Source organism: Macrobrachium nipponense, chromosome 38 (assembly GCF_015104395.2).
Source record: "Macrobrachium nipponense isolate FS-2020 chromosome 38, ASM1510439v2, whole genome shotgun sequence".
In the NCBI taxonomy this organism is placed as follows: Eukaryota; Metazoa; Arthropoda; class Malacostraca; order Decapoda; family Palaemonidae; genus Macrobrachium; species Macrobrachium nipponense.
The window spans coordinates 19,610,788-19,623,433 of NC_061098.1; the positions used below are offsets into that span (position 1 = coordinate 19,610,788).

General features: G+C 46.0%; 1 protein-coding gene across 3 annotated transcripts in view; it reads left to right on the forward strand.

Moving 5' to 3' along the window:
* LOC135209695 (intraflagellar transport protein 88 homolog) overlaps nt 1-12,646 on the forward strand; it is a gene marked incomplete at its 5' end in the record, with an annotated part of 88,101 nt that overhangs the window by 40,200 nt on the left and 35,255 nt on the right. For 2 of the 3 annotated variants that reach the window (XM_064242452.1, XM_064242451.1), the window contains 1 exon segment: nt 12,305-12,391. In XM_064242452.1, coding sequence (XP_064098522.1) covers nt 12,305-12,391 — 87 coding nt within the window. 3 annotated transcript variants of the gene reach the window in all.

Sequence of the window (12,646 nt, forward strand, 5' to 3'; positions counted from 1 at the left end):
GTAGTGTTCGATTCTCTCAAGAAAGATGCTAATTTTTTAACAGCCGAGTCATATTGTCTAATGGTTGACTCTCTCTTATCTGATTCTAGGAAGAGAATATCTGTGGATCAATGTCAGCATCTTTATTAGCCGCAAACTTCATGAAGTCCATAAAGTTAGGGTCTGGAGAGTTCCTGAGGAAGCGAACACAGTCCTCATTTGTACTGATTGTGATAGTTTGGGATTGGGGATCCGTTGAGGTCGGAGACCCAATTCCAAAAGAAGAGGATACCAGTTGCTCTTGGGCCAGTCCGGTGCAATCAGAGCTACTATCCCTTTGAAAGACCTTAGTTTGTCTAGGACTTTCAAGAGAAGATTCACTGGAGGAAAAACATAAATTTCTCCTCCACTGATTCCAATCCAACGACAGGGCGTCCGTGGCATAAGCCAGAGGGTCCAGGTTGGGGGCCACATAGCAAGGGAGCTTGTGGTTCGCTTGTGAGGCGAAGAGATCACTTGGAGACCTGGGACTCTCCGGCTTACCCACTGGAATGACCCGACGTCCAGAGACCACTCTGATTCCAGAGGAACTGACCGGGACAGGGCGTCTGCTATCACATTTCTTACTCCTGCCAGGTGAGTGGCAGACAGATGCCATTTGTGTTTGCTTGCTAATGCAAAGATGGCTATCATGACATGGTTCACATGCTTGGATTTGGACCCTCCTCTGTTGATGCAATGAACTACCACTGCACTGTCCAAAACTAGCCTTAGATGAGACTTCTTCGGGGGAAGCAGTCTCTTCAGAGTAAGAAATACTGCCATTGCTTCCAACACGTTTATGTGGAGTGGCGAAATTGAACTGACCAAGTCCCTGAACCTGTTTGAACTGAGAGTATCCCCCCACCCGGACAGGGATGCATCCGTGTGAATGGTTAACACTGGGAGGGGATATTGAAGGGGGGGTACTTTCTTGGCTAAGTTCTTTACTTTTGACCAAGGCCGTAGTTGGTTTGCGGAGGATCTGTGGAATTACTGACAACTGTCTCGATATTTGGAGTTTGCTTTTGACCGCCAAATTCGATTTATATCTTTCAGCCTTGCTTCAGAAGGATATCTGTTACCGACGCAAAACTGAAGAGACCCTAGGATTCTCTCCTGGTTTCTTCTTGACGTTTGTTTGCATTTGAGAAATTGCCTGACAGATTTTGCTATTTCCTTCCGTTTGACCACTGAATTGATAGATTGTGGGAGGACAAATCCCATTGGATTCCTAGCCACTGAAAACGAGATTCCGGAATAAGTCTGGATTTCGTTTTGTTTATCTGGACCCCAGATGTTCCAGAAAGTGAACTACCTTTTTGGTAGCTTTGAGACATTCCTCGACTGTTGATGCCCAGATCAACCAATCGTCGAGGTATGCCGCTACCATGATTCCCTGAGCTCTCAATTGTTGTACAACCACTTCTGCTATCTTTGTGAATACCCTGGGGGCTACATTCAGACCGAAGGGCATCACTTTGAATGAGAATGTTTGATTTCCTAGCCTGAATCCTGAGGAATGGGCGGAAGTGCCTGGCTATAGGGATATGATAGTATGCGTCTGTAAGATCGATGGAGCATGTGACGGCTCCACGCGGAAGTAAGGTCCTTACTTGCGAGAGGGTAAGCATCTTGAACTTGTCGCAGCGAATGAAAGAGTTTAGCTTTGACAAGTCTAAGATTACCCTTCTTTTTGTTGAGCCTTTCTTTGGCACGCTGAATAGCGACCTTGAAATTTTAGATGTTTGACTCTCGCAATGGCTCCTTTCTGAAGGAGTTCTTCCGCGTAATCTATCAATTCCTTTCCTTTGACGGTATCTGGTGAAATGATTTGATTGGAGGAGGATCTTGGATCCAGCTCAGCCTAATCCTTTGGACACTATGCTCTGTGCCCAATTGCTGAACCCCCACCTGTGGCGGAGAGGAACAGCCTCCCTCCTACCTGGGGAGCCCTCATTGCTGATGGGCGGGTTGGCCACCACGCCCTCCTCTGACTGCTTACTCCTTGTGCCCCTTCCTGCGCCACGGTGACGAAAGTAACCTCTCGCCCTACCCCTCGGTTGAGAGTAGCCTTGAGCCTCATAAGCAGGGTTTAAAGGCAGGCGAGATAGCGTAGGAAGTCGAAGGTTGCGATTGCTGGGGCACCAGGAGGAAAGGCTGGGTTTGCTTAGATGTAGCAGGTTGTCCCTGTTGGGTAACTGGGACTGCCTGCACAAACTGCTGCTGATGCTGGAGTTTTTTTATATGGCTGGAACCTCTTACCAGCCTTCTTTGTTTCGTGCCAGCTGTGGGAACGGATTCCTGTTTCCTCTTAGAGGAAATACCCCACCTAGCTCTAAGGCTCTGGTTGAGTCTAGCAGCTTCGTGGTGGACTTCGTTCACTGCGGACTCTGGGAAGAGATCCGCTCCCCACATGCTCGCAGCCAAGAGTCTATTAGGCGTCGTCCTGATAGTGCACTCTTGAAGAACATGCTTCCGACAGTTCCTCTGGCTTGGAAGAAGTCAAAAGCGTCTAACAAGAACCGTCTGAAACTGCGATTTCGCCAGGATCTTGAACAGAGGTTCGTTAGCGTATGAAAGAGCAGCCATTTCCGTAACGATAAGAGAGTTAAGGGACCTGCCAACCTAGTTCGCGCATCGAACTCTGCCTGGATTAAGGAATCCGGCAGCCTAGGTAACTTCTCACCGAACTGGTCCATAGCACAGTCCGGCTTGAGTTTACCCAGCGTGAAAGTAGCTGGCAGGTTTTCCCATAACTCTCCGAAGGCGGGGGAAGAGTGGAGAAGTAGACTCCGACTCTCTCAACTGTGGAACGGGCTCATCCTTGAGGACTGCCTGAAGAGCCTTCTCCACCAATTTCGTGGCGAACGGAAGAGAGACCTCCTCTTCCGTCGCGAAAATCGTGGAGGGGCTCTTATAGGCCTGGAGTCTAGTATTAGTACACTCCCAGTCCTCAAGGCAGTGAACCCATTCCCGTTGGGCGTGATCTCTACTGTAGAGGACTGACTCCTTCGAGATCTTGTCCTCTCTTCGTAAGAGCTGTTGGCGTCAGCCTAGCATACCCGATGAAAGGCTGTGACAGACCCGGAGGATAGAACTCGAAGTCCAATCCTTCGAGTGCCAAACTCCGGGATCGAAATCATCCCGTCCTTAAAAGGAGCATAGGCCGCTACTCTCCATGGATTGTCCATAGAGAAAGCTGGCAAGGAGTCGTAAGGCGGAAGTGGAGAATCCCCGTGCTAGAAGCAGGGGAGACTGGGGGAGGAGCCTGAGATAGCCCCTGCTACCCGATCCTCATTCTCTCTCATCCTATTAGAGAGTTCCTGGACCGTCTGTCCAGTTTGAGACAGACTGCTCGACAATTGCGCGAACATCTGCTCAAAACGTGTTCCCCAAGCTGAAATTTGGGAACCCACCATCGCTCCTACCTGCTCCATCATTCCTGATGAGACAGGAGAGGGAACGCAGGAGCTGGTGCTTGCTACCCCTGCCGGCATAGCGGAGAGGGGCAGCGGAAGCGAGAGGCAGCGACTCTGAGGTAGCGCGAGCCTTCTCCTTCGAAGCCTTGCTTTTCTCTGGAGCTCTTCGACTGGGAAGAGCTCGGCTTAGCCTTCACCGCGTCGGCGTATGAAGTCGATGACTTCCTGGCCGAAGAAGACGAAGACGACTTCCTAGAAGTCGTCTTAGACAAGGTCTTCGGTTCTCTCTTTCCCTTCTCCTTAGGAGGTACAGAGAGAGCGGGAGTGCGGCTAGGGATCTCGGATCCCAGGAAGCCTTGGAAGGAGGCGGAAGAAGAAGGACAGGAGAAGACCCAGGAGCGCCCAAGGAAAGACCTTGGGCGCCCGAGCAAAACCTACCTCAACCAACAAATCCTCACTTACTACCGCCATCGGCTCGAGATTCAGGTCCAGGGCGGCGACGTCCGGGACTGACTCCTGGGAGGCTACGACCCCAAACGAATTCTGGAGTTCTTGCTGGATGGCGGCTATCACGGGGGCGGCGGACAAGGGGTCGACGTAGCCCGTCGACTTGCCCGCAGGGAAGATCTGGATGGCCAGCTTCCTATCCAGAATGTAGGGCTGGCCCTTGGCGGCGTTTTTCCCAAAGCCGCCCACCCACGCTTTCAGGGTGGCGAGGGCGACTTCCCACACGCTAACACCGCTAGCCCTGAAAGAAAGGCTGGATTAGCTACCAATTGCGGACAGGGTTAACAAACTTACGAACTAGAAGTTGTTAGTAAATTCATAAGTAACCTCATAATGGACTTACCCCATCCCCCAGCTGAGCTACCAGGTCGTAGCATATAGCGCAGGCCTCGGGGTGCCAGACGATCGACTCGTTGTACGAAGTGGCACACGGGGCGTGAGACCTGCACTCGTCATGTCCACAGGGGTCATACAGCGTCGCATTACAGGCGAGGACCTGGCAGTTGGTAGCCTGTAAGTGAAAACGTACATGAGTACAGAGTAAACACAAAACTTACAGCCTAACATATGCTCCGCTGGTGCCGGAGCGATAAAGTTAGATAAAACCAGAGCCCCGCTAAAATACGTGTGGTAACCAGGCTGGAAGATAGGCTATGGCTCCGCCAGTGGCGGAGGCACAAGAATCAACCAACTAGGAGTGGTGGTAATGGAAACCACGACGGATAATGGCGGGGATGGTTGATAAAATGAACATAATAATACACAATTCATTGTAAAATATCTTATAATAGGGTATATATCCTTAAAGTAGCAAAATAACAATATAAAACAACTTCTCTCCACCCGTCTACTAGAAGAGTGCGTAGGTAAGGGTAAGCTCCCTTCCGGTAGCGGGGGAGAGATATAAGGATATAGTAGGCAAGCAATCGACCATCCATAGCACCCACCCTGCCCGCTAGCGGAGCCAATATACTATAACCAAAGGGGCCCCGGCTGCGACGGAAGGCTCCTTTCGTATCATAAGGGAGGTGGCTGAGTAAAGGGGAGGGGGGGATGGAGGTCCCGGTGAAACACGGCGGGAGCGAGGAAAGGGGGGAGGGATGGCCTACTCCTCCCCACCTCACCACTACCCCGTATGGAGACCCGGTACCTTATAGTGGTCGCCCTATACCCCCTGCTGGCGGAACCCCCCGCGGCACCTCCGAGAGTGTGAGAAGGAAGGCGATGAGGTTGTTATGACAACCAAGGGGTCCCCCAGCTCCTCCCTACATCAGAGAGGGAGGGAAGGGGCAGGGTAAGGTGCTATAGTACACGTGACCGCAAGTGGCCTAGGCCACGAGCAACACAACCGTGGTAGGGCCACGTGAACCAAGCTGTACCAACATGTGGAACAAGCACCTAGGCTAGCCAAACACCCTAAATAAAATCATATATCGAAAAGGGGGAAGAGACACTGTTAGTAAAAGAGAAAGAAGCCCAGGAGGAGGCAGACTGTTCCGAAAAACAGAAGCCTACTCGGAGCCAGCGATAGCCGATGTAGAGCAAGAGCGGGATGCTGGGCCGAAAATAAAAATAATAGCCCTAAATACAAGCTAAGAGAATGGTAGGAGGGCTGGACTAGCTAAAAGTCGATGTAAACAATGAATGTGGAAAGTAAGCCCATAAGCACAAGAAGTCCCAGTATGGAGGACCGGGAATTCTTACGAGGCGGCATGGCCGCCACGAGACAACCGAGGAACCGTATTGACCTATAAAAAGGAAAATACTGGTACCCGGAAGATAAAATTACAGTAAAATGTTACTTATGAGTTACTTAACTTAGCCGTGGCGATAGCAGAGCGTTCCATGATTCCAAAGCGGATAATCCCAAGAAAAAAACACGAGCACAAGAAAATGGCGACTTGTCGCTGGTGCTAAAAATTAAGGATGACCGCTAGGGGCGCTGCTGTCCGTGGCGTCCTCTAGTAGTAGTAGTAGAGGCTGCATCGCCCGTTGGTATCGGCTCTCTCTTGGGGGGATTCTGATAGGGAAGTTCTAATTGGTGTTTGTCTCGTGGTAGTGTTCCACACTCGCTATATCATACCGACACTTCTTTTTAAGAGTGAGCGAGTCAGTTTACTGACATTTTCTTAATTTTGTTTTCTCTGGTAATTTTAGGCTAATTTTACCTAGAAAGAATGATGTTAAGGATTACTTCATAGGCCGACACGAGCTGAGCCCAGAGAAATTTAAGTTGCCACTAGCAGTCAAGACTTGGCGATAAGGCAGTTACGGGTTATAAAGGTTCGATGTCCTGCACGTCAGGACTCTCGGCAACGTTCAGTAGGATTCTTGCAAAGGCACTCATCAAAAGTACGCTCTTCAGGAAAGCGCAAGACAGGACTGCCTTTGCCATACTGCCAATAAATTTTAAGCTTTAGCAGGCATTAGTTGTGATACGGGAGAGGAAGCTGGTTGGAGAGTTTCTTCTTCTTCCCAGGATAATTTTGCCAGCTTTTTAGCCCATCTGAAAGGGCTTTTCAGATGATAGATTTTGTTAGTTCCTAGTCGGGACTACGCTGCCGAATTGACATCGTCGTTCTACCTTGGACGTAAGCCCAGTCTCTTAACAGGATTCTTGCCCCTTCCTCGTTTGAGACGGGAATCGGAAAATAAAATGCTCGACTTCCTGGATTACGTTTTGTCAATTCAGTGACTTTCCCCCATTGACAATATACTATCGTTTTGTCAAGTAAGTGGGTATCCCTCATTGACAAATATCTCTTTGTCCCGTAAATGGGTTAGTTCTCATTGACAAACATCTCATTAACTTGATATTGCGTAAGCGAATAAGCTCTTATTGACAAGATTCGGAAGAGCTCTCATTCGTCATTCGCAGACTCGTACAAGAAATAGACTTGTAGACTACGTCAATGAACGCTTATGTCCAATAAACATAAGAAGCTTGAGCTGACTGCTTCGATTCTCCTAAGTTTTGTTCATGAAACTTGCCTGTCAGATATGTATGTAGCTGTATTTCCGAATTCAGCTATATATATGTCTGCCAGGTAAGTATGAACAAACTTTATTGTGATATAATTTCATATTTTGCCTTGCGTTATTTTATTCTGGTTGGTTCAAGTCATATACGCTTGCTGTAGTTACCTCTTCGGATGGCAACCGAGAGGGGATGGCAACCGAGAGGTCTATGGTCCATTTTAAGGACATTTAATCGTTACTCCCTGCAGCCTTCCAGGAGTTTCCGATTTATCTTTTACCGTTGTATGGTAGTGTTCTGACGACACAAACGCATCTGTATATTTAGCGTTTTCTGTTTCGCTTAAATTATACCAGCTTGAGAGTCTCTTTATGCTAAAAATAACGGACCTTTTTCTTCATAGAATAGGGTAGCTGGCAACCCAGGCATAAAGTTAAGAGACGACGATGACGGACGATCGTAAGCTGCTGCTGTCACTGTCCTCTGACTCCTCTCCTCCAGTCCAAACGAGACAGTACCAGCTCGTTCGCTGTCATACGCTGTAGGTTAAGTCTCTGTCTCCTGCGGGATTGACTGACTAACCGTATCTCTGTGCTGGCAGTTACGTCTCTCTCTCTCCTGCGGGATTGACTGACGAACTGTATCTCTGCCCTACAATCACGGACTTTAGCCTAAGATTGAGGGGATTCTTACATGAATGAATTAAACATTGCATTCGTTTGGCCTTAATATGTTCTACAGAGATATCTTACTCCTTTCGGTGCTCGTTACCGCACGGTATAGGACTACGAGTCTACCACAACATTGCACTATATATGCTCTCTTGCTTAGGCAAAGCGCAGCCTTATTAGGGAAGTAAACATACTGTGTGAGGGAATGGATGAGCTTGCTGGGGACCATTTCCTTCCTAAAGAAGTTTGTTTCCCTGAATAGACTGCAATTCAGACCTCTACAGTTTTTTTTTCCTACCGGTAAACTGAAATTTTATTAAAGATCTAGGAATGATTCTGAACATCTCTCGGTGCGTTAAGTATCTCTTGAGGTGATAGAAAGAAGGTGCCGGACATCTGGAGAGGGTTTCAGATGTCCTGGATCATAATCTGAAAGAAGTGGAAGCAATTCAGTCGTCCCTCCAGTCCTCGAAACGAGTTTTTGGAACCATGGTCCATATCAACTCTGATCTTCCACAGCTCTCTCATATCTTAGGAAGTATCTTCTCTCGGTCCCGGTTCGGGTTTACGAGAAAGAGCCTATTATAACAACAGGCGTAGAATGGAACGATCCTCTAGAGGTTCGTTACAGGATTGCAAAAGTCCGTTCGAATCGTCTCGATCGAAGGCAGCAACTACTGACTTCCGAGTGGAATCTTTCTTTAGAAGTATGTTGAGAGTTGTGGAGACTTTAGGGACGTCCTTTCATTCATCTCTTCGCTAGATTGAGGTACGAAGAGGTTTCTTCTTCTCTGACTCCCTTTTTCTCGATCCGGGAGCGGTAACATTAAAACGCCATCCTATGATATTGAACGGGGATGGATGTTTAGTCTCCACCTTTTTTCCCCTTTTTTCAATCACTTAGGAAATGTAATAAGATGATTTATATCATCACAGGGAGCGACAATGACGCTAATCGCCCCATGTTGGCCTTCAAGACCCTAGATTCACAGAGGTCACGTCCTTCCAAGGACTTTTCTTTTTTAGAGAGTCGGTCTCCTTTAACACGAAAGGTACTATAACCTCTCCGCTCTGAGTCTGACTACGTTCAGACTATCGAGATGTTGGACAGCATAGATTGCAGTCTTCCCTTTTCCGTTTGAAGAATGGGTAAGTGGCTGGCAGTCCACCAACTATTAAAGAATACGCAAATTATGTTGTTGACGGCCTTTGGGCGGCTCAGAGATTGCTTTCTGTCAAACAAACAAACAAAAGCCCTTCCACGATTCTTTGAGTTCTTGTGAAATCTCGAAAAACTCGCTCACCGACATCTACTTTTTGTCTCACCTGTTTTCTCGGAGTCAGACACTCGTGCGGGAGGATCAGGAGACATATTAGTAGCCCTGAGTTTCTTGTTGACGAAGTCGGTTTGCGTTTATACACCCCCGATGATCGTTTAACATGAGACCAGGTTGGACTGTCAGGCATTCGTCCTTCGGGACTGAATCGCCTTTTTGCTCCTCGCTCCTTTCTCCTAGCACCAGAAGCTCGAGTCAGGAGTGGCTCAGGAGTTAATTCGCTAACGACGTTGGGTTGCGTTGATTACACCCCCCCAAGGTTTGCTTAGCTTGAATCGCCCAGGCAGTCCAAACACTCATCCTTCAGCGAAGAATAGTGCCTTATGGTCTTCAGGGTACAGCCTTGCTGTCCTTGATTCGTCGTCTGGTCAACTGGTCGGTCACCTGACGTTAGTACAGACGGACTGACTGTGCATGTCCAGATCGAAGCTTTCAATATGGAACTTAGACATAGTCTGAAGTTCTTGATTGTCAAAGCATTCGAACATCTCCTACCTGTTAACTTCTTGCATGTGATCAGGAAGGCATTTTTCTAACCACCCTAGATACGACAAAGAGGGTTAGTGAGATTTTAAGCCATCGTCACAAGTTTTGGCTTTAGAGAACACAAGGCGGTTGTGCTCTCTAAGCTTTTCGTTTATGGCCTAAGAATGGAAACCCGTTTTGTCCTTGGGCCCCCCCCAGAGCTTGGAAGCAAGGATGGCACAAGTTAGTGGGCAGGAGCCAGAGAGAGTCCTGTGCCCTGTCAGGTCTTCCAAGTTTTTATATACATAAAAACTCAAAGTCGAAGTCGTACGGACAATCTGCAGTGTCCGAAAAGACCAGACCTTGCCCATATCGAAGAACACCCTGGCTTATGTTAAGGAGGTCTTTCAAAAAAGCTCCTTCTTTGTGTTTGCACAAAGATTTGAAATCTTTTTGATTTGAATGCTCACGAGGTGAGGGCGCGGCCTCGGAAGCATTTCAACAGAGCATGGCACTCAGCAACATCCTGAGTACCATGTTTTAGCGAAGCAACTCTGTTGTTCAATTCACACTCCCTGCGAGATGTGAAGATGGCATATGAGATCTGCTGCTCGCTTGGGCCATACGTGTCTGCAGACACAATCTTGGGGGCAAGAAGTACCACTCATCCTATCCTGTAGAAAATGGTTAGGAAGAGCTCTTAATTTAGTAGTGAGTCGCCGACAACGGGGACTTCTTAACTCTTAAGCCTTAGTTAACACACCTTAACTTTGGCTAGGTGGGTCAGGTGGTGATATATATTTTTATAATATATTTATTTATTTTTCTTCTTAGCCCTCTGGTATGGTCAATATGGTCTAGTCACGTCGTGGTCTCGCCCCTGTGACAGATCATCTGGAGTGCACCAGCTATATAGTCTCACCTAATCTGGCAACTCTAGTAGCACAAGCAGACTTACGCGCAGTAACCACCAAGAAGTCAGCTATCGCTAAACAGGTAAGGAATCAAGATATCAATTATCTGCATATATAAGGTTTCCTAAAATCTTCTATTCTGTCTACTCCCACCACCAAAGGTGATTCAGCTATATATATCTGACAGGTAAGTTCATGAACAAAATGATATTGTAATGATACAATTAAGTTTGTTCATACTTACCTGCAGATATATATAATCAAGTACCCACCCACCTCCCCTCAGGAGACAGTGGAAATAAAAAATTATGAATAGAAAATGGGAAGAATTCCTGATACCCGCCTCCAGCGGCGGGAATGGGTACTAACCACCTGACTCCCACTGGCGTGTGTCGTAAGTGTTTAAATTTCTGTCGGATTCGGAAAAATACAGCTATATATATATCTGCCAGGTAAGTATGAACAAACTTAATTGTATCATTACAATATCATATTTCAGATTTGTAATATTTATGCTAATAGCTGTTTCTGTTAAACATGAGTCTTGTGTTTCAGGAGGTTAGTGAAATAATTAAAATATTACCTATTTAGCAGAATGTATGAAGGGATTGTTGATTCATCTCTGCATTATAGAAGTGAAGTTTAGATACTGAATGTGAGAGAAAGAGTGACAGAAATGGTAGAGATGAACTTTTGTTTGAGTAGTATATTGTATATAAGAAGAATTTGAAAGGTGAGATATATATGCATAGAAGTGGTAAAAGGGTTAGTACAAGTGAAAGGAGAGGTCAGTGAGCGTAGTCTTTTCTTTCAGGTGGAATGGATGTGTTATGATATGCTGGTAAATGGAAATGATAGGAGACGGAGAGAGAGAGACCTAGAAAGTGATAGCTGGATGATGTGAAAGAGTTATTGGCAAGGAGAGTGAGCATCCAGGAAGTTAGTGTACATGTGCAAGGTAGAAGGGAATGGCATTTACAGTTTTAGTAGGGTTTTTTTACGAGTTTCTGATCTGATGTGTGAAGTGACTGGTGTAACAAGTTTTTTCAGCTTAGGGGATCATTGGCAATTCAGCAGCTGCAAGTGTTTGTGGCAGTAGTAATGATTTTTCTCTGTCCGTATATTCAGGACCCTGTTAGGGGAAGCAGCTTTATGTTTAAAAAATGACAAATTCCTAACCAATTTGTATTTTTCATAACTTACAAACCTTGAGGTCCTAACATTAGGATAAATACTCATTGTTTTGTATATGTACGAAGAAATTCTTTAATGCCTACTTTAGTCCTTTTAATATATGTTAGACACTTAAGCAGTGCTATAGAAGTAATTGGCTGAGTGATATGATGCTAAAATTTGCATCAGTCATAGTTTACAACATTTGATCTTATTGACTGTATACTATAGTAGATTCACATCAACCGGTCATCTGATGTCTAGGCCAGTCCCTTACAACAATCCTGTTTGGCTGTTGATAAGCCTGTCATAGGGCTGGATACTTTCAGTCTTTCAAGAGAGTTCACATAGGCAGGATGTATGTTCCCCCTCTCATGAGGGATACTTCTTTCAAAGGTATCCTTCAAGAAAGGTGGAACGTACATCCTGCCTATGTGGACTCTCTTGAGAGACTGAGAGTTTCCAGCCCTGTGATTGGCTTATCAACAGCCAATCAGGAGCGTTGTAAGGAACTAGCCAAGACATCAGATGCACGGTTGATGTGAATCTATAGTACTTTTACTGACACAGCTGTGATACCTATTGTCGTATTTTTGGATAAGTAGCCAGTGTTGTAGTTGTTACCAGTGGATCACATTATGAAAACTGCATGTTAAATATAGAGGCACTTTAAAAATGAAAAATGTCTTCTTTTTGTAAAGTTTTTGTGTTATTTAGTATACATATATTACATGTTTAGAGAACCGTATCCTAATATCCAGTCACAGGCTTTATCTGCTTTACAAATCATGTTAGTTCCATTGTTTCCTGCACTTGTCAGATCCTCATCACGGGCATCACGTAGTGGTTCAGCAGCATCTGGATATGAGGAGGCAGGTGTTTTGCCTCCCAAGAGTCCTGGCGCAAGGCAAGTATTTGTAGTTTTTCTTCTTCTTTTTCTTCTTCTTCTTCTTCGGAAGTTAAACTGTATTCATATGGAACAAGCCCACAGGGACCATTGCCTTGAAATTCAAGCTTTCAAAGAATATGGTGTTCATTTGAAAGAAGTAACGGAGAGTAAAAATGGGAAATACAGAAAGAGGAGACCAGTTATTATAAAAACAGATAAATTAACAAATTAAGTAATAAATAAATATAAATGTAAGTACATGACATATTAAAA